We start from the raw sequence: 26,151 nt of genomic DNA on the forward strand, positions 1-26,151 counted from the left end.
GCTCTCGCCCTGGTGTGACAGAGCCACATGGACACCAGGCCCCCACTGTCCCCATTGGGACGCGGCGCCCACCAGGGCAGCGATGACATGTGGCAAGGCACAGCGTGGGGAGGGCTGGTCAGCACCCCACAGCACGGCAGAGGCAACCCCATGGTGAAGGGTGGCACATGGGGGCGGGCTGGCACCACAGGGAGCGCTGCCAACACCCAGCCAAGCCATGCGGAGAGATGGGGCCTTCCAAGCTCAGGACCCCCAACCCCCCCAGCCTGACCGACCCCTCCTGCCACCCTCCCCAGTGGCCCCACCATGTCTCTTCCCCAGCTCCTCGTGGCTGCAGGGAGCGATACAGAACCCCCCTCTGTAGTCAGCTGAACCCCCACATGCCCCCTCCCCACACCGGGGAGCCTGGACCCATCTTTGGTTAAGGAGCAGCCAGTGCCGTGCAGGCACGGGGCGAGGGGCAGAGAGTCCCATGGGGACGGGTGGCAGCGGTTCCAGGAGGGATGGAGAGGCCCAGGCTTGCAGGGCCGCTCCGAGCGAGGGGCCCCAGCTCCCCCCTTGCATGGCTCTAGGATATCTATTGAACAAGACCTGGCGTGAAATGCAGGGCCAGAGGAGCTCTGGGGGGGAAGCGGCCAAGGCGGGAGTAGCAACGTGACCCTGAGGTCCCCGGGAGGGTCCCTGGTGTGGAGCCTGGCTCCTGTCCTCCTACCTCTGCTCCAGAGCAGGTAAAGCACAAGCCAGGGAGAGGTGAACCTGTGCCATGGGGCAGCCTTCACGGACACCCCCAGCTCCCTGGCCAGAGCCCACCCTGTGGGCAGCCTCCAGGGAAGCCCCTCCAGGGCACCTGCAAATGCCAAAGCCCAGCCCTGGCGGGTGAATTGTCCGTCACCCCCAGGCTGAGGAGCTCAGTGCATCCCGGGGGCTCCTTCCCCTCTCCTCGGGGCCAGCCCAGGGCACGCTAGGCAGAGCTGTCCTGGCGATCCCAGTCCATCCAGGACAGTCTCCCCTTCCTGAAGCCGGTGTGTAGTGACAGAGGAAACCGAAAGGGAGAACAGAGAAAGATGAAATGAAGAAAGAGAAATGGTCTGGAGGCGCGTGAGACTTCACGCGCTGGCTACTGCCCCTTGGGGATGAAGGGCTCCCCCTCCTCAGGCTCTGGCCGAGGCCCTGGGTCACTGAGGCATCGCAGCATTCGCTGGTTGCTGGGGCTGTCACCGGTGCCTGGGGTGAAGACATCGTCAGTGCCCGGGGAGGAAGGCTCCTTCACCCGCATCACCAGCCCTTCCTCATCCTCCTCCGGCGAGGGTGGGAGCCCACTGCAGCCCTTGGGCTCCTCATTCATCAGGTCCACGGACTCCGGGGACTGCGGCGAGGCTGGGTCGATGGTGATGATGGGCAGGTTCTCAGAGTCTGCCTTGGGTTCATAGGCCAGAGGGTCTGGGGAGGCAGAGAGCGGTGTTACAGACAAAGGGGGTCAGGATAACCCAGGAGCCCGGATGTTTGGGGACTTCCACAGTCCGTATGGAGCGGCCCCAGACAGCCCCGAGCACCATTGGTGAGGGCTGAAGCTGCCCTCTGCTGATGAACCACCGGCTCTACAAGCACCAGCACCACACTGCCACACCCGACCAGTCACACCCCGTCACACCCCGTCACACCCCATCACAACCCGTCACACCCCGTCACACCCCATCACAACCCATCACGCTGTCCCCAGAGCAGGAGAGGACACACGGGACAGGAGGAACCAAAGATGGCAAAGCAAAAATGGGTGATGGAGAAGCTGTGAGTCCAGGACTTGGGACTGAGCACTCCTGGTCTCCTCCCCAAAGCACGGCCAGGAATGTGGTTGTGGATGGAGCCAGCTGAGCTCTGGACAGAGCTACCAACCAGCCAAGCTGAATTCCCAGTGGGATACATTCCAGGAAGCAAGTGCTTCAGTCCCCTGGCCTGGCTGCTTTGCCCCAGGGGAGTGGGATGGGGATGATGCAGAGGAACTGAGTAGGTGCAGAACAATACAATCTCTGAGTGCTTCAGCACCCAAGTACTGGGGGTGCCCAGGAAGGCACTGGCAGTGGTGACCCCCCCTCAGTTCAGTCCCACCTACCTGAGCCTATGCGAGCCCGGGACATGGTGGGTGAATCCAGCCTGTGAGCCGGCACCGTCAGGTAGTTGTTCATCTGGAAGCAGAGCACAGGGATGTGTCCATTGGGGTGGCCAAGGTAAATGGGAAAGGGGAAGTGGGGAACTGACCCCAATGTCCTTCCCAGGATGGGAAGCCCCCCTCAGCTCCTCGACCTCCACCCCCTGTGCTGGCAGCCCTGCCCCAGCATCCCCTTGGCACCTTCTGTTCCAGCTGCCGGACCTTCTGCCTCCGCAGCAGCATCTGGTTCCAGGCCTCCTCATAGGGGTCGGCCACAAGCGTGTGCCGGTTGTAGGATCTCAACTGGGAAAAGGCCCCAAGAAAAGGAGACGGGTTAAAAAAGAACACATGGAAAGGCAAAGAAAGGTCCCCTTGGAGATGGCTCAAAGAGCCACCAGTGGGCAGAGCGCGTCCAGGGAACCTCGTCCTTTGCGTGCCCAATTCACCCACCCTGGCCCAGCAAGGGTTTAAGTGCTGGGCTTAGACACCAACCAAGCCAGCATCCCCTGCAGCACTATTCCGGCTCCATTCCTGGAGGAAAAGCCAGACCAGGAACACACAGGGCAGCAGGGCACAGGGTGAAGGGCCCTAAGAGCTCCTGGTGGGAAGTGGCTGTGGGCACCCCCGGGGAAGCAAAGCAGGCACCTCACCCTCTGCCTGGTTTTCTGCAGGTTGTTGCGGAGGATTTTCCGGATTTCCTCCTCCTTGTCCTTGGACAGGGCAGGAAGGGCGCGCTCCACAGGGAGCGTCTTGGGGTTGATGTTCCTGTGTGGACAGACAGGATTCAGCGTGACACTGCCATGGCCATGGCAGGACAAGTGGCTGCTTGCCCTGCAGCATGTTGGGGGGGGGGGGGGGGGGGGGGCGGGCAGCCAGGGCTGAGGAACTCACTGGATGGACACAGTGGAGACAGCAGAGGGGATCTTGCCTATGCCCCCGCTCTCCACCAGCTCAATTGCCTGCTTCATCTCCATCTTATGGTAGAACGCGATGAGCTGGGGCTCCTTGGAGCGCTCCCCCGCGATCAGGCACTTCTTCACATACTTCTTGTTGAAGCGATTCAGCCTTCCCAAGCACAAGGGGAAAGGAGGAGCAGAGACATCAGAGCTCCCCTGACCCAGCACCCACTGCCTGCTCCTCAGCCCTGGCTCAGGCCAGCAGCAGATGTTTCAGTGCCCCCCAGCACAGGTCAGGCCAGGCTTCCCTGGGCAGCCTCCAGAACACCCAGCACCAGCTTGCACCCACAACGGGTGGTCCTGAGCTCCTGCAGGGACTGGCCACTGGCAGCTCCTGCACTGCTGTGGAAGTGCCATGGTGAAGGGGTGCAGTCCTGCAGCCCCACCTACACACCCCAGGTGGAGTAATTCATCAAGGGGGGGGTGTATGTGGATATACAAGGCCAGGTTGGATGGGGCTCAGAGCAACCTGGTCTGGTGGAAGGTGTCCCTGCCTGTGGCAGGGGTTGGAGCTGGATGAGCTTTAAAGTTCTTTCCAAACCATTCTGGGATTCAATGATTACAGCCCACGAAAAAGCCAGGCCAGGTGGTGATCCAGACACTTCCCCCACAGGTCCCTCAAGTCACCAAACCTCCACACTCACTTGTCCTTCCAGTGGTGATGCCCGTAGTGACCACAGATATCTTCGATCCCTGTCAGAAGGTGATCCAAAAACTGAAAGAGAAGTTCCAAGGTGTAGGAAGCTTGCGGGGCTGTTGCTCACTCTCTCCCCATCCCAAGACCCATGCTGACACAGGGGGGAGGGCACTGAGGGTTGTGGGTCCAGGCTGGGCCGGCCTCAGGAGGGCAGCACTGTCCTACACAACCGGGCTGCTGCTCTACCAGGTCCAAGGGAGGTTCTGGGTCACAGCAGGCACTGGATAACACAGACAGGGAATAGCCCTTTCTCCATCCCCCTTACCTTGGGCACTGATTTAGGGGCAGGTCCTGCTCTGTAAACCTGCCTGGTTACAGTGATGGAGGTGGCCAAAGCAGAGAGAAGAGGACTAAGGTGGTGGAGAAGGCCCAGCCTGTAGGTTACCTGCGTGTGGATCTCTTCGTTGATGGAGCGCTTTGTCTCCTGCTTCTTCTTTACAGCCAGCAGGTCCACCAAGGGCCGGATGGTCATGCCCTAAGGATCAGGGATGGTGGTCAGACCTCTTCCCAAGGCACACCAGTGGGAGTGGGATGGGTTCAGCAAAGCCAAACCACGGGCCTCCACGCTACCGGTGTCACTTGGCAGCCCCATGAGCTTTTGGAGAAAGGGACAGTGACAGTGTCTGGGATGAAACTGAAACAGGGGAAGTTCAGGTTAGATGTAAGGCAGAAGCTCTTCCCTGTGAGGGTGCTGAGGCGCTGACGCAGGGTGCCCAGAGAAGCTGTGAATGCTCCATCCCTGGCAGTGTTCAAGGCCAGGTTGGACAGAGCCTTGGGTGACCTGGTTTAGTGTGAGGTGTCTCTGCCCATGGCAGGGGGTTGGAACTGGATGATCTTAAGGTCCTTTCCAACCCTAACCATTCTATGACTATGATACAAGGAACAATCCCCTTGCTCTCTGAAAGCACACTGTGACCACTGCATGCCACCAACCTGCACGAAAACGGTGAAGAAGATGACTGTGATGATGGCTGTGAGGAACATGTCCCTCATGCCAAAATGCCTGTAGTCCAGGAGGTACCCGAGGGAGAAGGCGATGGCTCCCCGCAGGCCCCCATAGGCGATGATGAATTGGTCTTTTGGTGTCAGCTTCACAATTCGGAACTTGTTGATGAACCAGGTGAGGACCAGGACACCTGAGGAGTGGGACAGGATGGTGAAGGATGCTCTCCAGTCTCCCCTGAAAAGACAAACTAAGGCCTCATGCCCCCCAGAGCTGCCCATCACCCAGGACCATCCCAAAGGCCTTTGCCACCACACTGACACTCACCTAGAACCCTTGCAATGAGGCAGAAGAGCAGTGTGCTGATGACAAAGGTCCAGTTCCAGTAGTGGTGGCCAGCCACAGTGGAGACACCCAGGAAGATGAAGATGAGGGTCTCGCTCACACTGCTCCACATCTTGAGGAAGTACTTGATAGTGGTGTGGGACTTGTGGGAGATGTTGGCTTCTACATAGGGCCGCATGACCACACCGGAGGCGATGAGCCTAGGGGCAAGGTTGGGGCCCTCAGCAGCCATGGGAACATGGGGACAGCCCCGACCCCTGGCCCTGCAGCTCCTATACCAAAACCCAGAGCAGGACAGGGCTTGCAAGACACCAACATCAATTCAAAGCCTCCAGAGAAGGCAACAGGAGGTTTCTCCTTCCCTCTGGTAGGGCAGGAGTGACCACTGGAGCTCAAAACCACATTGTCTTGAGCACTCACCAGGCCTGCCTGTCACTGTGTGCCCAGGAGAAAGGGCATTGGGCTGATAGCACCCCACGATCTGTAGGACAACTCAAGAGAGTTGCTTCCCTCATGTGTCTCCCTGCACATCCTAGCTCAAACACACCTCTGGCCCTTACTGGGCATGTACTGGCCATGCTGAGACAGCCAGAGGGCTGTGGTTGCATCACCTCCAAACGGTCTTGGGGCCAGGAGGGCACCACATCCCACCCATGCCCAACTCACGCCATGATGCCAGAGAGGTGGAAGAGCTCAGCAGAGAGATAGGCCATGTAGCTGTAGAGGAAGACGAAGAGGGGCTCGATGACTCGGATGTGGGAGGTGAAGCGGGACGTGAAGGCAGCGATCACCCCATAAATGACACCCACGAAGACCCCGCCCAGCGACACCACGAAGAAGCTGAGGAAGCCGAGGATGATGTCAATGATGGTCACCTGCTCGAAGTTGGCAAACTCCTCAAAGAGGTGGTAGAGGACCTGGGCAGGAGAAGGGAGATGAGGGTTCAAACGGTCCTGCTGCCAAGAGACAACCTCACCTCAGAGGGGACCTGCATGGGAACACTGCATAGGGCCCATATGTAGGCCCATAGGGCTCACAGGGACACGGTGCCATTGGAGAAGTGTCTGGGACAGGTCTGCTCCCCAACACAGCTCCGACCACTGTCCCAGGGGCCTTCAGTCAAAGTGTGAACCAGTCAGAGCCTGCTCCTGTTTCCCAGTGAGTAGGTCAGGACAGATCCAGGCTGGGGGACACTTGACAAAACCAACATCTGCCCTGTTCAGCCCAGAGGACAGCCCAAACCCTTCATGCAGCTTTAGGGCACCCTAAGGGATGGCAGTGCTGGCAAGCAGGGAGAGGCCCAAGTGCCAGCTCCTGCCTACCAAGGCTGGGTCCTGGTACATGAGCAGGGACAGACGTGAGAGCAGAAGGCAAAAGCATTCCCTAGGGATGGGAGCAAGGACACAGATCCTGCAGGCAGCCCCTCTGGTGAAAAGGGCGGGGGGGGAATTGTCTGGGAAAAGCCCTGTGGTGGGACAGCGTGTTCCTCGTCAGCAGGAGCCTCGTCAGCAGCCAGCTCTGGAATGGACAGCTGGGATATGGGAGAAGAGCCAGGAAAAAGCCGTGGGCTAGAAGTGAATGCAGAGGTCAGCTCTGCAGCAGGAGAACGGCCAAGCCAGCACCTGCACGCAGATGTCCTTTGGAAGCGGCCTGGTCCCCAAACCTTCCAAAGGTCTGTGCTAAGCTGCTGCTCCAAGGCTGGGGCTGTGGGTGACCTGGGTGGGATCCAGCCTAGCCACAGCCCCTGGGGCTCCCCCCTTGCCATGGCTGGGCCATGTCCTGCCCTCCCACCTCCTTGGTGCTGCAACCGGAGGACAGGGAGGAAGACCACATGAGGAAGGAACAGGAGGGAGCAGCAGCTCTGTGGCAGTGCTGCCCAAACCAGCACCAGCCCAAGCTCCTGCTCGCTTCCCCAGGCACCAGCACGTCAGCAGGAGGCAACTCAAAGCGGGAGAACAGACTCCCAGGAGAGCAAGGCACCAGGAGCAGCCCTGCTCTGCGCTGGCTGAGCGCATGCTCCTGGTCAACCCAAACCACCAAGTAAAATGCTTCACCTCAACCAACCTCTGCAGTGCTTTAAGCCACTATATTTAGCTTTGCATCCGCAGAGGGTTAGGAGCAAGACGAGCTGCTGCAGTTTGGTTGGCAGGAGGCACCTGGAGGCTGGGAATGACCCAGTCTACAGCTCTGCCTACAGGGATTGACTGAGAGCTGCCAACCCTGGTGCCAGCACCCAGAGAGGCTCCACCAAAGCAAAGGCCATCCCCTTGGCCGATGCCCCTCATCCACTCACCACCGTGACGGCATCATTGAGCAGGGACTCCCCGAAGACCAGGATGTGGAGCAGCTCGTTGATGTGGATCTCCTCAAAGACAGCAAGCACGGCCACCGGGTCCACAGCCGAGATGATGCTGCCGAAAAGCAGGTTGGCCAAGAGGCCAATGTGGTTGAGGCCAGGGCCACCGAGCTGGCACACGGCATACATCAAGCCACCCAAGAAGAAGGCATTCCAGAGCGTCCCCACCACGGCGAAGATGAGGATGGTGCCCAGGTTCTCGGTGAATTGGCGCAAGGGGAGGAAATAGCCGGCATCCAAGATGATGGGTGGGAGGAGGAAGAGGAAGAAGATGTCTGACTTGAGGATGGGGGGCTTTTCACCCACCCCTTTGATGAGGCCCCCGACCAAAAGGCCCACCACGATGAGCAGGCAGCTCTCAGGAACAATGCTGGACACTGAAGGGATCACATGGAAGCCTGGAGAGGAGGAGAGAGCAAGACACGTCGCATGAATGGAGCATGCTCTCTGTGGGAGGACACCCCTGCAAGAGTCAGCGACCAGTCGCAGCCCTCCCTGCGCTCTTCAGGATCCTCTGTGTGCCTCAGTTTCCTCTTCCAAACCCCTTCTTCCTCATGCTGTAAAGTGGAAACTGCAGCCTCACCAGACCCACATCCCCTGGCATTGCTTGATCTCAGGCCAGAAAGTGAGACCTGGCACCAGAGTTTACCAGGCGGCAGCCACCCATGCCCAGTGCCCCTCCAGACTCCGCTGGCAGCTGTGTGCAGCACACGCAGTTCTCCCAGCACAAGCTGTTGCTGGCTCCAGCTCTTCCATCACAGCTCCTCATCCCTGGCACACGTGGGCTCTGGCATTTCCCTCCTGTCAGACAGCAGCCTGCCCACCGGCGCTGCTGCACCCGGTGTGCCAGGCTGGCAGGAGGCAGCCGTGCCCATCCCCACATGTCCCTGGTGCAGGGGATGGAGGGGAGATGGTGCTCAATGGGGCTGAGGATGTAGTTGGAGCTGCTCCTGCAGCATCAGGAGGTTTTAGGTGGCCACTTGCTGCTCCCAGGCATGGAGAAGGGACAGGACACATCAGGGCTGCTCCTTGGGGTGGAGGGTGAGAGGAAACTCATTTCTCCCTTTGGGAATCAAAGCACAACCCCGAACGCAGGTCTCTGAGCCAGCCATGACCCACTGGGACAACAGCCACCCACCAAGCTCCCCCTCTGCAACGTGGGCACCTGCCTGCAGGGCTGGGCGCGCTGCGTGATGACAACCACGAAGCAGCACTTCAGCCAACGCACCAGTGCCCACAGAAGGATTTTGGGTTCCCTGGATCCGCTCCCAGGCTTTATAATGATTATTTTGAAGGGAGGCACATTTGCTCCCTGGCAAGGGAAGCAGTTTAAAATAAGGAACCCTGCTTTGGCATCCCGTGTTCCTCTGTTCCTTCCGGCCTGTGCCATCTGTGCATGCATTCACTACAGATTTAACCCTCGCTCTCTAATGAGCCACCATCCTGTTGCTGGTATGGAGCTGCTCAGCACCAATCTCCAAGCAAACTGCTTGGTGGCCTTCTTCAGGTTTGGACATGAGAGGAAGCCCATGGGAGATGGGAAGCATTGAAGCTCTCTCCCAGTGCTCTCCCAGTGTCCAGCCACCAGCATTCAGGGACCTCCTGGGCTGGAAATGATTCCTGATCGTTCCTGTCTCTGACCCCTCAGCAGCTCACATAAGCGCTGAGCACCCCAGATCAGCCCTGGCACGGAGCTCCCTATGGGAGGGGAGTGATAATCCCTGTTCCAAGCACAGCTCATGCAAACACCAGGAACAAGTGTCCCGTTCCAGCACTCTGGGGCAATTATCCACCCCAGCACACACCAGCTCTGGGCCACAGTAAGATGGAGAGTCTCACAAGTAGGGAGAAGCCCACAGAGCAGTTCTTGCTTGCTAAGTAGGTTCAGTCATGACTAGAACACAAACGGTGCCAATTAAGCAGCTCTCACTCCTTCCCCACAGGGCCCAGGATGCCATTCCTTTGGAACATTTGTGTGCTGATGTGAATTCAGTGGCTTAGAACCTTCTTGTAGAGCCCTAAAAATACACTCACACGGGCTGCATTTTAATTATGCCTTTGATTTAGTTGAATCTCATCCATGTTTTGCTCCTTGCTTGCTCTGCTCAGTATTTTTAGAGCACTCGGAAGCTGATCAGTACCAAGCTGCTGCTGGGATCCTGCTGGGATCCTGCTCCGGGTGCTGGGCCAACATCCTGCTTTGGGGTGGGGGAGCTGGATCAGGACTGCAGGGGGGGTCTCATGACAGCAGAGTAGGTAATAGCCTTACTAATAATGCTAAGCCATAATAACCCCCAGGTTAAATCTCATGGGGGCCCTGCTGCAAACTGGGAGAAGCGCCCACTGGGCTTTGGCTGGTTTCTCATGGCAGAGAGGTCCCATGAGACCCCATTTCCATGAGGGCCCCCCAGAGCCCCCAGATCACCAGCACAGGCACCCAAGCTTCTTCCTCTGGAAAACAAACTCCATGGGAGCAGTTCCCCATCAACAGCATGACACAGCTCCCAGACTATTAAAGGCAAGACCAGTTGAGTAAACACCAGCACTGAGAGCTTGAGCAAACAAGGAAAAGGGGATTCAGAAGTGAAGAGTTCCTATTAAGATGGCTCCTTGTCCTCATCATGCATGTGCCCAACATGGGAATCGCTCTCTGCTGATCCTCAGCTAAGGCAGAAAGGTTCCCTACCAAGGGGGAGCCAGGCTGCTGTTCCCAAGGTGGATGCTGTGCCATGTAAATATTTACTCCCAAGCAAACAGCTTGGGAAAGCCTCTGACCTATGTGTGGTTTTCTCCTTCCTCAGCTGCTTGTGGGTTACTGCAGTCCCGGAGCATGGCTTGGATGCAGCGCCTGGCTTTTACATAAGCTCCATACAGCAGCAGCTGCTCCTTTGCTGCCTCATGACTCCAAACCCACCGTATCTGATCTGCTTTCATCCTCAGCCTGGGCAGGAAGAGCCTGAAGGGATATGGAGGTAAGAGAGGCAGATGGAAGGCTGCTGGGCACCCAGCCCCTGCATCCCACCCTGCTTCCAGAGAAGAGCTGGGTCCCACACAAGCATTTGCCTGCAGTGATGTTCTTGCAGTGGCCCCATGCCCTGAGCTGCTCTGAAGGCCAGAAGAGGAAGATTTCCAGCTCTCAACCCAACAGCAGCTCTCAAGGTGCTGGGAACCCACTGCACACGGAGCAGGGAGCATCCCCCTTTGCTCAGCCCAGCCTCATCCCACAAGAGAAAGCCCCAAGGCCAACAAGCGCCATGTCCTGCAGCATCTGAAGGTCTCTGCCCTCTCCACCCCACAGCATTTCCCCGTCCCAGCCATGCAGAACTCCTCCCCCCCCTCACACTGGCTGCTGCAATACAGCTCCATATGGCACGAGACCCAGGGTCAGGCTTAGAGCTCTGGCACTGCTCCCCTGGTTTTAAAGACCTCTCCCAAAGCACACAGTGTTAATCAAACACTTACAATGAAAGGAAGGAGGCAAAGCCTTCACACGCTGCCCTGCTCAAGGCCAGGTCATGGGGAGCTTCTCCTCAACCAACACCCCCAAGTCCTTCTCCTCAGGGCTGGAGCTGGAACTGTGAGAGCCCCTGCAATGTCCATGGCCCTGACAAACACTGCTGTCCAGGGGGGATAACTTGCTGCTGCTGGAGGCGGCCTGAACCATGAGACAGTGGCCCAGCCCTGGGGACTACAGGGTCCCCTCAGGGCCAGTGCCCACCACTTGGACCAGCATCACATCCTCCTTAGAGCTGCAGGTTGAATTTGGCTGGGATTAACGTCCCCTCAAAAGGAATGTGATGGAGGAGGGATGAAAACCCACCCAGTGCTTGAGCTGGAGCTGGGTGAAGAGAGGGAGGAAGGAGGGAAGGAGCATGTGGCATGGCTGGAGAGACCCAGCACATTCACAGTTAAGTGGATTAGAGCTTCTCCACCCCTGGAAGCCCTCCAGGTGATGCTCTCTGCAGCCCCAGGCACCCATGGGTGCCCGTCTGGGCTGCAGGGTGGGACCGAGCAGCCTCGTGGCTTAGGTACAGAGAGCACTGCGGTGCTGGAAAAGCCCTGGGAGAAGGCACGGAGTCCAGGAATGGGGAGCAGGCATGCTCAGACGGCTGCCCTTCTGAAGGACACTGCAGAGAGCAGGGCTGGAGGAGACACACGTGGCTCAGCAGCACCAGGGCCCCTCCAAAGGCCACTCTAACCCTTCAGGACACCAGGCGGGCAGGGTCTGGGGGCTGGACAGAGATGCTCTGTGCCACCAGCAAAGCTGTCACCCCCTTGGTGAGGGATGCAGGTGGGTATGGACGCCTGCCATGCTCCCGTGGGACACAGGGACCATGGGGAGCCCCGACAGGGCAGTGCTTTGCTGGACGAGCCCCAGAGTCACTGAGGTGGCACCAGCCATGGGGACGAGTCATCTGCAAAGCATTCCCCTGCTCCATCCCTTCCTCTTTCTCCAGTGAGAAGCAGCAGGCAGGGAGAAGGTCTGGGAATGGGCTCTGGGGTCTGCAGAGCACAGAGAGCACCCCCTGTGTTTTGGGGGGCTTGAGGATGTGGGGCTGAGCCCCTGGCAGGGGGCTGGGAGTGTGTCTCAGCCCTGCTGTGTAATGGAGCTTGTAAAATGGAGCTGGATCCATGGACCTGCCTGCACAGACAGGGGGCAAGGAGCCTGGGGAAGGGCACAGAAGGGAAGCAGTGTGCACCCAGCACCAGCACAGATGTAATGGGCACATCTCGAGGGAAGGGGAGGAACTAAACAGCTGGTGATTTACACCTAAAACTAGAGCGAGGCCAGGCTCCTATCACCCTGCAAGGGGAGGTGGGAAACCCAGGATACTTAAATTGCATCCACGGCATCTCACAAGCTTCACCGTCACCTCCTGCCACCGAGCACCAAGGCAGCCAGGGATGGCACGTGTGAGGCCCTGCAGCAGCTCCAGCTTTGCCAAGCTCTCTTCAGCTTCACCATGGAGCAAGTCCCAGTCTCCCAAGTGCTCTCCTGCAGCTCTCTTTGGGCTGGTGTCAGCAATGTGGCTTGGATGGGGCAGCCTCTTAGAGACACATCAGATGGCGTCAACGTCCAGAAGGGAATAACTTTGATTTTCCACCCCAAAAGTGACATTTCCTGCTTAGAACTCGACTTGTTTTGTTGTTTGGTTCAAAGACAGGTACAGAACAAGCTCCTACGCAAAACCATTTCCTCCAGATCAACCCAAATGCTTCATTCAAGCCTCATTATTTTCTTGTCACTAATTACAAAGCAAAGCCAAGGAGCGGGAAGGGAATTAATTACAACTGCTTTTTGTGACTCACTGAGTTAATGTAGATACCACACAGGGGCCACGCAGCCAGCACCCACCCAGACCTCGCTGCAAAACAAGCACAGGGAGAGAAGGGAAAAGCAAGACATCCAGCCCTGATCGGGGGGATCCCTCTTCTGCACCCCAGCCTCCCATGAGCAGGGATGTAGGCAGGGAGGGAGATGAAGCCACAGGGTCTGTGCGCCCTAATGCAAAGTGCCCAGCACAGCCTGGCTCAGCTGGTGCCCAGCCAGACCTCAGTGCTGAGCTGGATGCTGCAGTCAATAGCCATTAACACCCATTGCTAAAGGTACGGCTTTGTTTTCCTTGGTGCACCATGTCCCTTTGCTCAAACAGTGGGTCCCACCTCAGGTATTGAATTAGCCCTTGTTTCCCCTCTCTTGCCACCATTCTGCAAACAAAGCAGAAGCAAAGGGAAGGAGTTCCTTGCGATAGGAGACCCAGAGCCGCCTGGTACAGCCTCCAGCTCCTCAGTCTCACGCACTCAACCCCAAGGCCTGTGGCGAGGCAAGCATGCATGGGAAAGTGACCTGCCCGCACCCTGCCTGCTTTCCAGAGGAGAACAACTCCGATAGCACGGGGCCAACCCGCGAGGGAGTCAAAACCCAGCAGCTACAGAACAAGCAGCAGACACTGTCAGGTACAAGCATGCAGCTGAGCCACTCAGCCCCAGCACTGAGCGTGCATTGGCCTGACCCCTGCAGACCTGGCAAGCACTCCTGCAAGCCAGCTTGGCCAAGCTCTTGAAGTACAGCCATGTTAGCAAAAGCAGGGATCCTGCTGGGCAGCACCATAAGGGAAGAGCCCTCCATCCCAAGCAAAGGGCAGACAGCATCCCTGCATCCCTACCCTGTATCCCTGCCAGGAGCTGGCAGGGTTTGCAGCAGGGCTGCGACGTCTGATCCCTTCCCAGTTGCACCATCCTCCTGCAGCAGCATTTTGCAGCCTGTTTCAACTGGCAGACCCTGAATAAACCATCTGATGGAAGGGGAGACAAATCCAAACACCCCCAAGGCAGCTGGATAGAGCAGGCAGGCACTTGCCTTTCCCACTGTCCCCTAGAGACCTTTGGGGTGCAAAGCCCATGCCCCAGGATAGGATGAGCAGAGAATAAGCTGCAGCCAGAGCCTTCCTCCTCAGAGGCACGCTAAAGGCTCCCTGTGCACACAGGGCATAAGCAGGAGTGAGGCTGGTCTGTCTCTCTACAAGGTCCAGGGCTAAGGAGAGGACAGCTCAGAGCTGGTCTGGGGTACAGGGCCCTGCTGTTCCATGCCTGGAACCTTTCAGAGAGGAGGTGAGCAGGGGGGCAGAGTGATGTAAAGCAGGGCAAAGACTCTTCTGGTAACTCAGTGCCTGCAGCAGCATCATGTAGGAAAGTGCCTCTCATCCTCATCACTGTGCCAGAACCTTGCCTTCCCCTGGGAGCACCTCCCTGCGCCCCATGGGCTGCCAGCTCTGCCAAGAGCAGTCATTCGCTGGCTCCAGAAGGATGCAGGGGTGTCAAACATGACACCCCATCACTGCAGCCCCCATCCCAGGCATGAGCTATGTCACCCAGTGATGGTGATGGCACTATCTGGAAACCATGGGGTTGCTCCTTTCGGGTAGGGCTGGATGTGGAGATGCAGAAAGGTCTCAGAAAGAGGAGCAGCCTCGGGAACACAACCAAAGGCATTGCTGCATGCTGCAGCAGATGGAATGACGAGCTGCATGCAGATGAGCCCAGCTCTGACACCCCCCAGGAGCCAAACACTCCCCATTGAGAGGGAAAACCCATTTGCTCTGCCCAGAGCCCTGCTGGAAGGTGGCAGGGAAGGAGGCTGCTGCGCTTCAGGGGCTGGGGGCCCTCGGTGGCAGTGCTGCATAGCGGGAGGAGGATGCAACAGGAGAGCTCTGAATCATCCGCAGGCACCCTGGCTATCAGCCTGCCAGGACGGGCAGCCCCTGCAGAGAGCTGCACTTATAAACAGGCTGTTTACACAGAGCCACAGATCTTCAGTAGTAACAAGGAGAGAGGCCTTCTTGGGGCCCGGGGCAGGCACAGCACCAGCTCAGCCGTCAGCACAAAGCTGTTTGCCCACTCAGCTTCTCCCCCATGCAAAGGGGCTGTGTCCCTTTCTTCTCCCAGGCACCCAGCATGGAACAGCTCAGGCTGAGCTGAGAGAGCTCAGCCTCCCAGGAGAAGGCACCTGTATGCTCACGTAACACACTGCGGTGCAACCCATGGACAGGGGTGTAGTAGAAACACTTGAATACTCTCTTTCATTCCAAGAGCAGGCAGAAGCAATGCAGCAAAGTACACACCCTCATTTTACCTCCAAAGCACTCACAAGAAATTAACAGATCAATTGGGAGTCTTTTACAGAGCTGGTATTAATTTCCTCCCAGCTGTAAAAGGAAATGAGAGACAAAAGGCATTAAATGGATTTGCCCAAGTCCCCAAGTGAGCGGCACGAGAGCTGGCGTGAGAACCCAGCGGCTCCCCCTTTCCAGCCCTATGTTTAGATGTTTCTCCTTTAAACCAGAAGAAAAGCCAAGGACACACTGCAAGAGAAGGAGATACTAAGAAAGACCTATTAAAGACCGAGAAACATACAGTTTCATCCACAGCAACACCATATCAAGTAAGGAGGAGCTGGAGTCAACTGGAGATGCTGCTGTAGCAATCGCTGGTGGCTTGGGAGGCTTCAAGTTTGGTCCCATCACATTGTGAAGAAACCCCTTGCAGATCCAGCTGTGCTGAGCACAGCAGCTCCCCTCCACCCTCCACCTCTCTCCAGCTCTATAATGAGATGCTGCAAAACCCAATGTCCTCCTCTAGAGGAGCAATGAGAAACCCGTCGAGGGTTTGGCGCTACGTGGCCATTAACAACCTGCAGTGATTCCGGTAACCCCACTCCCTGCTGACTGCATTCCTCTAACGGGCATGGTACAAGGCTGCTCCCAAGCCACAGGCTGAGATTAGCAAACCTGTTGGAAGCCCTCAGGCATGCTCCACACGCAGGTTTTCTAAGGTGGGACCATATGGATCCTTACCAGCCTTTGGCAGTCACGCAGCAGGAACCGGGCACACAGGTATGGAGGCGAACAGGGACAAACTGACATGCAAATGTCCTGCTGCTGTGGCTTCAAGGCTCATTTTAACCTTTTTCCCACCATCTCCCATCCAGAGCCAAGCCAGCAAGCCTGGGTTCTTCCTGCCATAGCTCTTTTACCCCAGAAAACCCAGTTCTCTATGGCGCAACAGCATCCTCATCCTGTTTTATATCCTTCAGAAGTATCAGAACAGCGACAACTTGAGCATTTGGAGCTAATAAAAGAGTGTCTGGAAACACTGCTCCAGCACAAGGGAAAAGGGCCAGGAGCTAAACACAGCTCTTCCCAGGCTGCATCATCTGGATGCCATGAATAGCTGGGCTAGGAGAGGTCAGTGCAACACATCTGCCTCGAGCTGGGGGTCTCCTAGAACAGGATCCTCCCAGTTACTTTCTGCATGACGCAAAGCAAGACTGCACGCTGTTTAACTGAATACTGAACTGCTCTGGAGCAGAAAAGACTCCAGGCCTTGTGAAGAGATGATTCCTGCTCACCCAGAGTACGGCTCTATGGTTCCCCGCAGCTCCCTGACCTCAAGCACATGGCGCAGCACACACGGCTCCTGCTGGCCCTTGAAGCCTCGGGATAAGTTAAAGCTGAGCCAGCCCAAGGTGAGCAGGGTCAAGCTCCCGAGGCAGAGCAGTGCCAATCGCCCTTCCCAGGAAGGGCAGATTTCCTACCGGGAAGAGGGGCAGGAAGGACAAACAAAAGCTTTTCAGGAAACAACCTGTTGCTCCCCCCTCCACCAGGAGGGAGGAGGTAATTGCAATTAGCACTGATTACTACCGGGCTTTGCAAACCCAGACAAAGCAACACCGCTTGCAGCACCAGGTTGAGAGCCAACAGGAGCACCCAGGCACCTTCTCTTCCCCAGCTCTTGGCAGGAGCTGCCAGCACGAAGAGATCCCACCGCCTGAGGCACCCTGGTGAGACCAGGAGCTGGAGAAGCATCCCCATCAGATGCTGTTTCCAGCATCCCCTCTCCAGCCAAGCGAACAGAAGTGCTCTGGGAGCAGATGCTCTCCCCTCTCGGCAGCACTTCACAGAGAGAAGAGCCTGTACCTTGCAAAATGCATCCCCCAGAGACCAAGCTGCAGTGGGAAAAGTGCTCCCAAGGGAAACTGAGGCACTAGTAGGGCTGGATACACCAGCTCTTCTCTTTAAAGGTGTATGCACATGTGGCATTTGTACTCCAGCAGCAGGATGGGAAGCTGCCTTCTCTCCATATCCATCAGTAAGAATTTGGATGTCATGACTCCAAACTGCAGCAGAATTCCAGGCACTGGGAAAGGGAGTCTGCTTCTGCAGATTTGCATCTTGCAGCCTTGCTAAAGGGAGTGGAATGACTTCCCTGCCAGCACTCACTAGCAAGTGAATTTAAAAGCTGTCCCTCAAGGTTGATGTGTTGTGACTTTCTGGAGACAAAGAGCATCGATGCTCTGACATGTATGAGTCACTCTTGGGCAACCCAAGGAAAGCATTTGTTCTCTTCCCGTTACAAGAGGTACTTTGCATTCTCCAACCTTCCACTCAAAACATCACCCCAGCTTCAAACAAGCCTTTGGTCTGTCATGCCCCTCTCAAATCCATCACCAAAGGGCATCCCAGCACCAGATTTATTCTCACTACTCTCCTCCAAGCACTGATCAATCTTTGATCACACCTTTTGTGCCAAACACACAGCAACGTGTGCGTGCACGCCCGCCTGCAGAGCTCTGCATTTCAGGTCTTCCTTCCCAAGCACAAACACGTGTTCTGCCCCAGGAAAGAGCAGGAGAACAAAGCATGCCAAGATAGGCGTCCCTCCATTAACACACAACTGGAGGGTGTTGGGAAATTAGAGAGAAGAGCAAAACATCAAGTGCCATGTAGAATGGCAAATGCAGAACTTGCCTCTTTCTCATGGAGTCACATAATCCCAGACTGGTTTGAGTTCAAAGGACCTTAAAACTCACCCAGCTCCAACCCCTGCCACAGGCAGGGACCCCTTCCACTAGAGCAGCTTGCTCCAAGCGCCTGTGTCCAACCTGGCCTTGAACCACGAAATGAGAGGAGCAAGCCTGAATACTTGGTTCAAGTCAACCCTTGCCACAACCTCTCTTCCCTTTGAAGGCAGCCAGCCCAGATTTCAAACCACTGAGGCTGTTCTCAAACCTACCCCAGCAGCTTTGAGTCCCAATGGGTGAGAAGAAACTGCTGACAAGCCAGGCAAGGCAAGGAAGCCAGCACATGGGAGAGGTGTAACCCAGCTCCATCTGTGTTTTCACAGAGCATTCCGGATGGATTTCAGCTTTTATTTGAACAAACGAAGCTTTGGGGAGCCAAAAGAGAGAAATAATGCAGAAAATCAAATGTTTACAAGGCAGCTGCAGTAACTCATCCTCATTATTGCTTAAAGTTTCCTCTCATACCCACAACTCAAATGCTGCTCTAGTAAAGGCCTCACTCCTGCGTGACTCCTACAGCCCCATCATCTTTGCAGTGTACAGCCAAATCGCAGGGCTTGCAAGATGGAAAAGGGAAGGGATTATGTGAATGAAATACTCTTTCGAAGCCTAATGAGCTTCTGGCTTATACAGGAGCCACTGAGATGCCTGTCATGTCTGCAGAAGGGCTCCAGTCCCTTGGTACCACAGGTTTGTCACTCACAGAACTACTCTCTCCCCTTCCCTCCACCACTGTGTGGCTTCCCCTTCTCCCACGTGTGATTCTCAATCCCTATTTAGCCACACTAATTATGGACAAAAGACTGGTAGACTGGTTCTCCACCCCACTTACTCCCAAGGGAGCTCCAGCACCTCTGGCTGTCGTGGATAAGCCGTGGTTGGATGCCTGGGCAATGCGGGATGGAGGACATGAGCCAAACAGTGGTGTGTTCTGCTCCTACCCCACAAACCAGCCTGGCTCTGTTGGAGAACTCAGGGGAGGGAGAATGCCACAGCATCTCCCTGAAAGCCAGACCAGCACCCATGTGGGCTCTGGCCACTACAGGACCTGCAAGTCAGCACCCCCATCCCACCCCTGCACTGGGTGTCCAAGCCTTCCTTAATAAACGGGATGAAACAACAGTTTCAGCTCCTGAGTGGCCTCAAGGTGCAGAAAGCAGACCCAGGCATCACTGCAGGCCTGAGGGTCCCCGTGGGGTGCAAAGCCAGGGCTGCAACCCAGGGTAATCATGCTTTAATGGACACTAGGGCTCACCGGGGAGGTAGCAGCAGTGATTTCAGACATCTTCAGCTTTTCCCACTCCATCACCACCCTGTACTTCACAGCAGGAATCTTTCACTTTTCCAGCCCTAATTAATGTAATGGTTTTCTCAGATCCATAGAGGGAACAGTTTGGAGGGTTTTTGCTCAGGCATCAACAACGGGCAGAGCAGGGAAGGGGAAAAACATGCCATGGCTGTTCTTTCTGAGATGGCAAAGCAGAGAGAAAGGGAAACCACAGCATGTGTTTGGATTATTCCCCAATAAGGAAGTGGGAATGCAACAAGTCTACATTAGAAGAGGTTGTTTAACTTCATTACCATCACAATTTACACTTCTGTAGCACCAGCTGCATGGGTATTTCAAAATACTTTCCTAACATCTATTCATCGAGCCTCAATTCCCCGCAGAACAGGCACAAGCTCACCAATACAAACCGGGAAGCATGTGGGGTGATCTCACCACACAGCACCTTGCTATCTGCACCCACACGTGAAATCAGCCATGGCTTTAAAACAAACATTCCCCACATCAACCAGTCCCATGGATCCAACTGAAACAACCCCGACACCTCCATCCCTTCCCACCAGCCAGGCTTTGCTGATGGCCATCCCCAGTACAGCCCAGAAGAAGCCAATCTTGTGGTGGCAGAAGAGAACCCCCGGTGTGCTCATCCCATCCACCAGACACACAATTCCAACACAAGGACAGTGCTGGGCCAGTGCACATCTTGGGAAGTTTCTTTGCTGTCCCCTTCCCAACCCTTGGAGGTGGCACCAGCAGCCATGTCCCTACACCCCACACCAGTGGCTCTGCTCCACATCCGGTCTCCCACATCCAATTCCTACATCCTGTGCCATGTTTCCTGCCCTACTTATCACATCCCCCACCCCAGCCAAACCAACCCTCGAGTCCATTAACCGACAGGTCCCTGTGAGACCTATGGGTTGGCCCTTCCAAAATCCAGGGTTTCAGGGGAGTGGGCTGCTTAAAGCATCCAGAAAGCACCCAAGTGTTTTAGCAGCCAAATCTCACTGCCAGCCTCTACACGTTTCTCTAGCTTGAAATCATCCCTGCTCCTCCACGAGGCTCCACAACCCCACTTGCACCCATCATGTTTCGCTCTTCTTTTCCCAGCTCCTATCACCAGCCCACAGGCCCTGGGAACTTCCTTCATCTTCTTCCTCCCCAGACAGCATCACTGGGGACAGTTGGTGAGGCCAAAGGCAACTGCCACTGCCAGAGCCTGACGCCGGGATACCCCATGCCCGAGATCTGTCACCAAACACCCCCAAAGCAGCAGCGCATCCCCACATACCACAGAGCTCCCTGCAGCTCTGGGCCCCCTTTCTGCTCGCTCAGCACAGCCCCTCCCAGCCCAACAATCACACGCAACAACCAGTCTGCAGGTACCAGTTTGGTGCTGGTTGGGAGGGAGGGAAGGAGAAGGAACACCCTGACAACAGCCTGACCCAGACACACACTGAGTGCTGTGAAGGGGGGAGAGACAGCAATGACTCAGTTCTTGCTACAGGCTCCAAGCCCAAGTGGGGCACTGCATCAGGCAGCGAGCTCGCGTCTAGCGCACATCAGTGAGCAAAAGTAGGGTAAGAGCTCAGCTCTAAGGCAGTGCCTCATGGGGACCCTCTGCAGTAACAGCCAGCATGGGCACGTAGGACATCAAGTCCTCATGTACTGGGATGAGATGGAGTTCGTTTTCTCCGTAGCTGTCCTCTATGTATTAGTTTTCCCCACAGTGCTGTGTGCTGGTGGCCAGGAGGAGAACACTCCAATCTGGCCACTGCTGAGCAGCACTCCACAACAGCAAGGCTGTCTCCAACATTCCTCCCTTAGCAGGAGGCTGGAGCTGGTCAAGATCTTGGGAGGGGACACAGCCAGGACAGCAGACCCCAACTGACCAAAGGGACATTCCACACCACAGGATATCTGCTCAGCAATAGAAGTAAAGAGAAAAGAGGAGGACCGGGGACATTCCTTACTACAATGTTTGTCTTTCAGAGCAATCACTGCTGCTTCCTGGGAAGTGGCTGGACATGGCCTGCTGATGGGAAGTAGAGAATGAATCTTCTGTGTTTTCCTTTGCTTCCATGTGTGGCCTTCCCTCTTTCCTTATTTATCTGCCTTTTTAAGAGTTTCTTCCATCTCATTTTCTCCCCACCCTCTCCTGCCAGGAGGGAAGGGACAGAGCAACTTGGTCGGCACATGGTGTCCATCCAAGCCAAGCCATCACATTTCACTACACACTTGAGCAGCAAAGTGGAATGGCCAGGATGCTCCGAGGATGCTTGGGAAGAGGCTGAAAAGTCAATTGGTGCAGACAGACAACAGGAAGGCAGCTCCTAATGCACTATGGAAATGACTGCTATGCTTTGCGGCTTTGGAAGATGTCCTTGGGAGACACAGGTAACCCTAATTCTTCTCCAAGAGCTGGTGCTCTGACCAGGAGGCCACAGCCAAAGGCGTGCTAACCACAATCTGTTATTTACATTCCTGACTCACTGCTTCCCTTCCGCCTGAAACGGAGAGATCTGAATTCCCCTGAACATCTCCTGGAGCCACGTCAGCTCCTCAGTGCCAGGAAATCAGGTTCTTGTGCCCTGGCCCCTTCCTACCACTCCTTGGGCACAGAGGGAAGGAAACCCTTACAATAGCCTTGCAAACCCTTGCAGACCAGCACAGAGGGCTTCAGGCCTGGGTAGTTTATGTTTTCTGACCTTGTGCAGCAGTGCAACAGGTTAAGATAATGTCCGGTTGCAACCCTCAGCCGGGAAGGCTTCTCCACTTTTGCTGGCCAAGTCAAGCCACCACCAGATGTGGTCTGCACATGGCTTTGTAGAGGCACGGTTGTAGCTATCCCTCACCCCCTCTTCTCCTACTCAGTCTTAAAATACCGTGTGAGTATGAAGTGAAGCAGCCGGCACGAGCATTCCCCTTCTCATCTGGAATTAGCAAAGCTGAAAGAGCCCATGGCTGTAGGACACATGGGGGTAACCAGTCCCACTGTTCCAGAAAGCTAGCCCTTCTCACATGTGAATCCTCCAGGAATCAACAAAGACTGTGTCAAGAAGGGAAGGGCTCCACTCACACCTTTGATTCCCCAACCTAACTCACACTCAGGGCTGCTGGAGACAGGATAAATCCTCTGGAAAGGACTGTCTAAAGTGTCAAGAGTGATGAGGGGAAACTGAGCAACAGGACAAGGGTCAGGCTGTATCTCCTAGCCCAGAGGAGAGCCCTGTAAAGACTTCTGGGCTCCAAGTGGTCGCCCTGCACTGTGCGCAGTGTGTGGGTGACACCCCAAAGCCACTCACAGGGGTGAAGATTCACTTTTGCAGCAACATGAGGCTCAATGACCAGCACTAAGCCAGTAAAGGGGTGTCTGGAGGTTGGGGAGAAGTTGGGGCAGGTGGCAAGCTGTCATGCACAGCCCATGCTGCACACTTGCCCCTCTTGGAGTAAAGCTGTTCCCCCTTTGCATCAATGGTTACACATGAACAGGACGGGGGGAGAGAAGGCACTGCTTCTGCTCACCATCCCCCTTCCTCTCTAAATGGCAGCTGGATGCTCCAAACCCTGCCTGCTTTAGGGAGCCTGGAGACTTGTGCGTCTCATCCTGCCCTCACAGCTTATATCACACAGGCACAAGAGCTATCCCTGGGTGGAAAAAAAGGCTATTTTGCTGCTCTCAAACAACATCTTCTGATCCAAGGTGTCACTGATGGAGCCAGTATTTAGACAGTGAGCAACACAAGCAGAGCGAGGCTGACAGTTCAGCTGCACCAGCAGCTTGGGAACCCCACACCAAGACAAGGTGAACAAGCAACACTCTTCCCTTCACAACCCTGGAGAGGAGGCCAAGCAGAAGGATGCTCCAGGACTGCTGCTGAAGCCCCTGTGAAAGGGGTAGGCAACCCAGGGTACGGATTGTGGCATAATTCACATCCCTGGAGGGCTGCAGAGCACCTGCCATCTCCTAAGGCCCCTTGCCAAGTTCACAAGGCAGCTCCTCCTAAAATATACCCCCTCATCCCCTGCCTTGCGTAATGCTCATAGCACGGAAGAACCAATGGGGCTCAGCTCACCGCCAGAAATAACTTCTGCAGCACACCCAAGCCCTAACTTCAGGCAAGCAGCAGCTTCACGCAGCCTCACTGATGGAGGGTCCCCACAGGAGGGGCACAGGCAGCGGGCAGCGATGTCCCCAGTGTCGTCCCCCCCCGCGGAGCCGCTTTCTGCTGCCCATTCTGGCGCTTTCCAGCCGCGGTTCCTCGGAGCAGGGCGCAGGCCAGCGCCGCTGGCCCCTCCTTTCTCCACGAGCTTCCGCACTGATACTTCTGCTTCCATCACTCCCCGCGCTGCGAGGCAGGAGGACGGCAAGCGCAGTGCAATAGCCCCGAGCAGCTACCAGAGGTCGCTTGATCCGCGCTGGGAGAGCCCTTGGAAAGCAGATTGATTTGGCGGCTGCGTTTCGCGCGAGGCACCTTCCAGTTAAACGCACCTTAAATCGTCGTAGGCAAAGCTGGGAAGGGAGAAACCCACCTGGATCTGCCCCTGCCTTGCCTCCCAGACAAGCAGGAAGCCTTTGGCTCTGAAGCGTTCGCTCCCCTGCATGTAAATAAACCACCCAGGAGGGATGTGGAAATAGGGCTCTGCTGCCTCCGCATCCCCAGGGGGCTGGGAAGGGGATGAGGCAAAGCTGCGAAGGGAGAACTAAGCTGGTGGGGGTATCTCGTACCCCGCCAGGCCAGGCCAGGGCACAGTTTCCAACAAGCACCAGCTTCTGAAGAGTTCCCAAAGCAAGATTTCCATGGGCAGAGCTATCCTGAGCATTCTTAGATGGCTGGTGGTGATTGAGAGGCAAAATGAAGGCAGAGCTGCCTTCCCTCCCAGCACTGCGCTACGGCAGAACAGGCAAACGCTTCACCTGTCCTGGCTTTGTATGACCACTGGTGGGACCGGGGCCAGCCCAACCTCCCGGCTGAGATTTGAGCTGTATCCCAAAGTTACATCACTTTGGGATATTTCGGTTGCTATCGATTCAGCTGCACAAGTTTGGAAAACACTTTGTCAACAACCCCCACCCCGGCAGCCGGATGCTTGCCCAGAGAGGGGCATTGCAGAGGGTGACTTTTCCAGCCCTCTGGCCCCTGATGCTCCTCAGCTTTAAGGCAGGAATCCTCTGGATGCTCTGCAGCAGGGGCAGCTCCCCTCTGCTTTGCTATGGAGAGGGAGGAAGGGGAGGCTGGGGCACCGGGAGGTTTTGAAGTGACTTCTCCAAGGTTACAAAATCTATCTGTGGCTGAGAAAGGCAGGAAACAAACCGGATGCATCCTCCACAGTGCCAAAGGGAGGATAGGAAACCAAGCAGGGGAATGCTCAAGGGTTGGGGAGCATCTCCAGCCCTGTTCCCAGCCGGTGAAATGCGCAAGGCTGTGTTGAGCAAGGCCGGGATGTTGCTGCCCTGTCTACCAGGCCTTGACAGACCCAAGGTCGCGGGGAGAGCAGTGCCCACCCCTGCCTCAGGGTGCCTGGGGGGGATGCAGGGGATGCTCCGGCAGGTCCCTCCCTGGCGTGCTCTGGCAGTCCCACCCTGGGGTGTCTGTGCTGCCCAACCAGTGACTGCCGCCCTGGGATGCTCCAGGAGAGCCCTCCTTAGGATGCCTGGGGGGTCCCACCCTGGGATGCTCCAGGGGATGCTCAGGGTGCCTGCTCCTGGGGTGCTGGAGGCTCCCTCCCCGGTGCCTTTCCAACCTACCCAGCTTCATGAGGCAGGCCAGGAGGATCCAGAGGGAGATCTCGAAGGGGATGCGGACGTGGGTGTAGTCAATGCCCAGGACGGGGAAGGCTTTGCGGGGCTTGGCGTGCTCCTCTGCCGAGGCGTTGGCCGGCTGCCGGTGCAGCGGCATGATCTCCTGGGCAGAGCCGGGCGGCGCCGTGGTGAAGCCGCCGCTCTCGCCCGCGGGCAGAGGGGCCGGGTGCCGCTGCGGGGGCTCGGAGTTGGCCTGCAAGCCCTGGCCGGGCAGCAGCGGCCCCAGCAGCAGCAGGGCCCAGGGCAGGGCGCGCAGGGCCGCGGCGCCCATGGCGGCGGGCGCGGGGGGCGGCGGGGCGCTGGGCCCGCCGGCGGCTGGGGCTGGAGCCGCCCCGCCGAGCGCCGGAGCGAGCTGGGGCGGCCGCGGAGCTGGGCACATCCCACCGGCGGCGGGGGGCGGGCGCAGCGGCGGGGCGGGTGCAGGGCGGCGGGGAGGGGAGAGCGGGATGGAGGGGGGGTTGCTGCGGGGTAAGGGGAGCAGGAGCGGGGACTGGTGCAAGAGGGGTGCTCTGTAAGGCCGGGGGTCCTGCAGAGGAACAGCGGGAGCGCTGATACAGGAGGGGAGCGATGCAAAGGGGATGCAAGGGTGAAGACGGGGTGCTTTACAAAGCCGGGTGCCCTGCATGGGAACGGGGGCTGCTGGACCTGGGGGTGCTGACACAAGAGGGGTGCAGTGGAGGGGGAGTGCAATGCAAAGGGGATGCAAGGGTGAAGACGGGGTGCTTTACAAAGCCGGGTGCCCTGCATGGGAACGGGGGCTGCTGGACCTGGGGGTGCTGACACAAGAGGGGTGCAATGGAGGGGGAGTGCAATGCAAAGGGATGCAAGGGAGGAGATGGACTGCTCTAGAAAGCCAGATGTCCTGCAGAGGAACGGAGGGGTAGGAATGGGGCATGCGGAACCTTGAGCTGCTGATACAAGGGGGGTGCGGTGGATTGGATGTGATGGAAAGTGGAGAGCAAGGGAGATGGGGGGGGGGGACACCTTGAGGTGCATGATACAAGGTGGGGTACAAAGCGGTGAGTAGGGGTTCCTGTGGAAGATGGGGTGCAAAGCGAGGTGCAACTGCAAAGTGGGACTGGAGCAGAAAAGGGGAACTTGGAGCGGTGGGTACTAATGGGAGAAGGAGTGCAGGGCAAAGGGGGTGTATGGAGGAGGAGGATGTGATGCAAGGAGGGGAGGAAGGTACAACACAAGGTGGGTGCTCCTGCTAAGGGGGTACAGCACAAAGGGGAGCAGAGAAGCAGGAGGGTGCTC

The 26,151-nt window shown here is 56.9% G+C and overlaps 1 protein-coding gene across 2 annotated transcripts; it reads right to left on the reverse strand.

The window, feature by feature from the left end:
- Positions 1-221: 221 nt before the first annotated feature.
- SLC9A1 (solute carrier family 9 member A1) lies at positions 222-25,196 on the reverse strand. 2 transcript variants are annotated; one of them, XM_057402459.1, is made up of 12 exons: positions 24,841-25,196; positions 7,381-7,841; positions 5,754-6,004; positions 5,070-5,287; positions 4,733-4,935; positions 4,185-4,274; positions 3,747-3,817; positions 3,038-3,211; positions 2,797-2,911; positions 2,369-2,449; positions 2,111-2,183; positions 222-1,440 (listed from the first exon to the last, which is right to left on the reverse strand). In XM_057402459.1, exons 1-12 carry the CDS (start codon positions 25,163-25,165, stop codon positions 1,118-1,120), a joined length of 2,385 nt encoding a protein of 794 aa, XP_057258442.1. In that variant the 5' UTR covers positions 25,166-25,196; the 3' UTR covers positions 222-1,117. The 2 variants fall into 2 exon arrangements, with proteins under 2 accessions (XP_057258442.1, XP_057258441.1); XM_057402458.1 differs by having other exon boundaries at positions 2,348-2,449; positions 24,841-25,195.
- Between the last annotated feature and the right edge of the window lie 955 nt (positions 25,197-26,151).

This window comes from Pezoporus wallicus, unplaced genomic scaffold (assembly GCF_028554395.1).
Source record: "Pezoporus wallicus isolate ANWC-B61680 ecotype Strahan unplaced genomic scaffold, APGP_CSIRO_Pwel_v1 contig_13161, whole genome shotgun sequence".
Classification (NCBI taxonomy): domain Eukaryota; kingdom Metazoa; phylum Chordata; class Aves; order Psittaciformes; family Psittacidae; genus Pezoporus; species Pezoporus wallicus.

Coding starts and splice junctions, on each gene's coding strand:
- SLC9A1 (XM_057402458.1), bottom strand. CDS start 25,165: ATGGGCGCCGCGGCCCTGCGCGCCCTGCCCTGGGCCCTGCTGCTGCTG. Junction 5,288..5,753: donor CACCTCTCTGGCATCATGGC/GTGAGTTGGGCA, acceptor CCTTGCCCCTAG/GCTCATCGCCTCCGGTGTGG. Junction 3,212..3,746: donor CATCACCACTGGAAGGACAA/GTGAGTGTGGAG, acceptor GTGCTTGGGAAG/GCTGAATCGCTTCAACAAGA.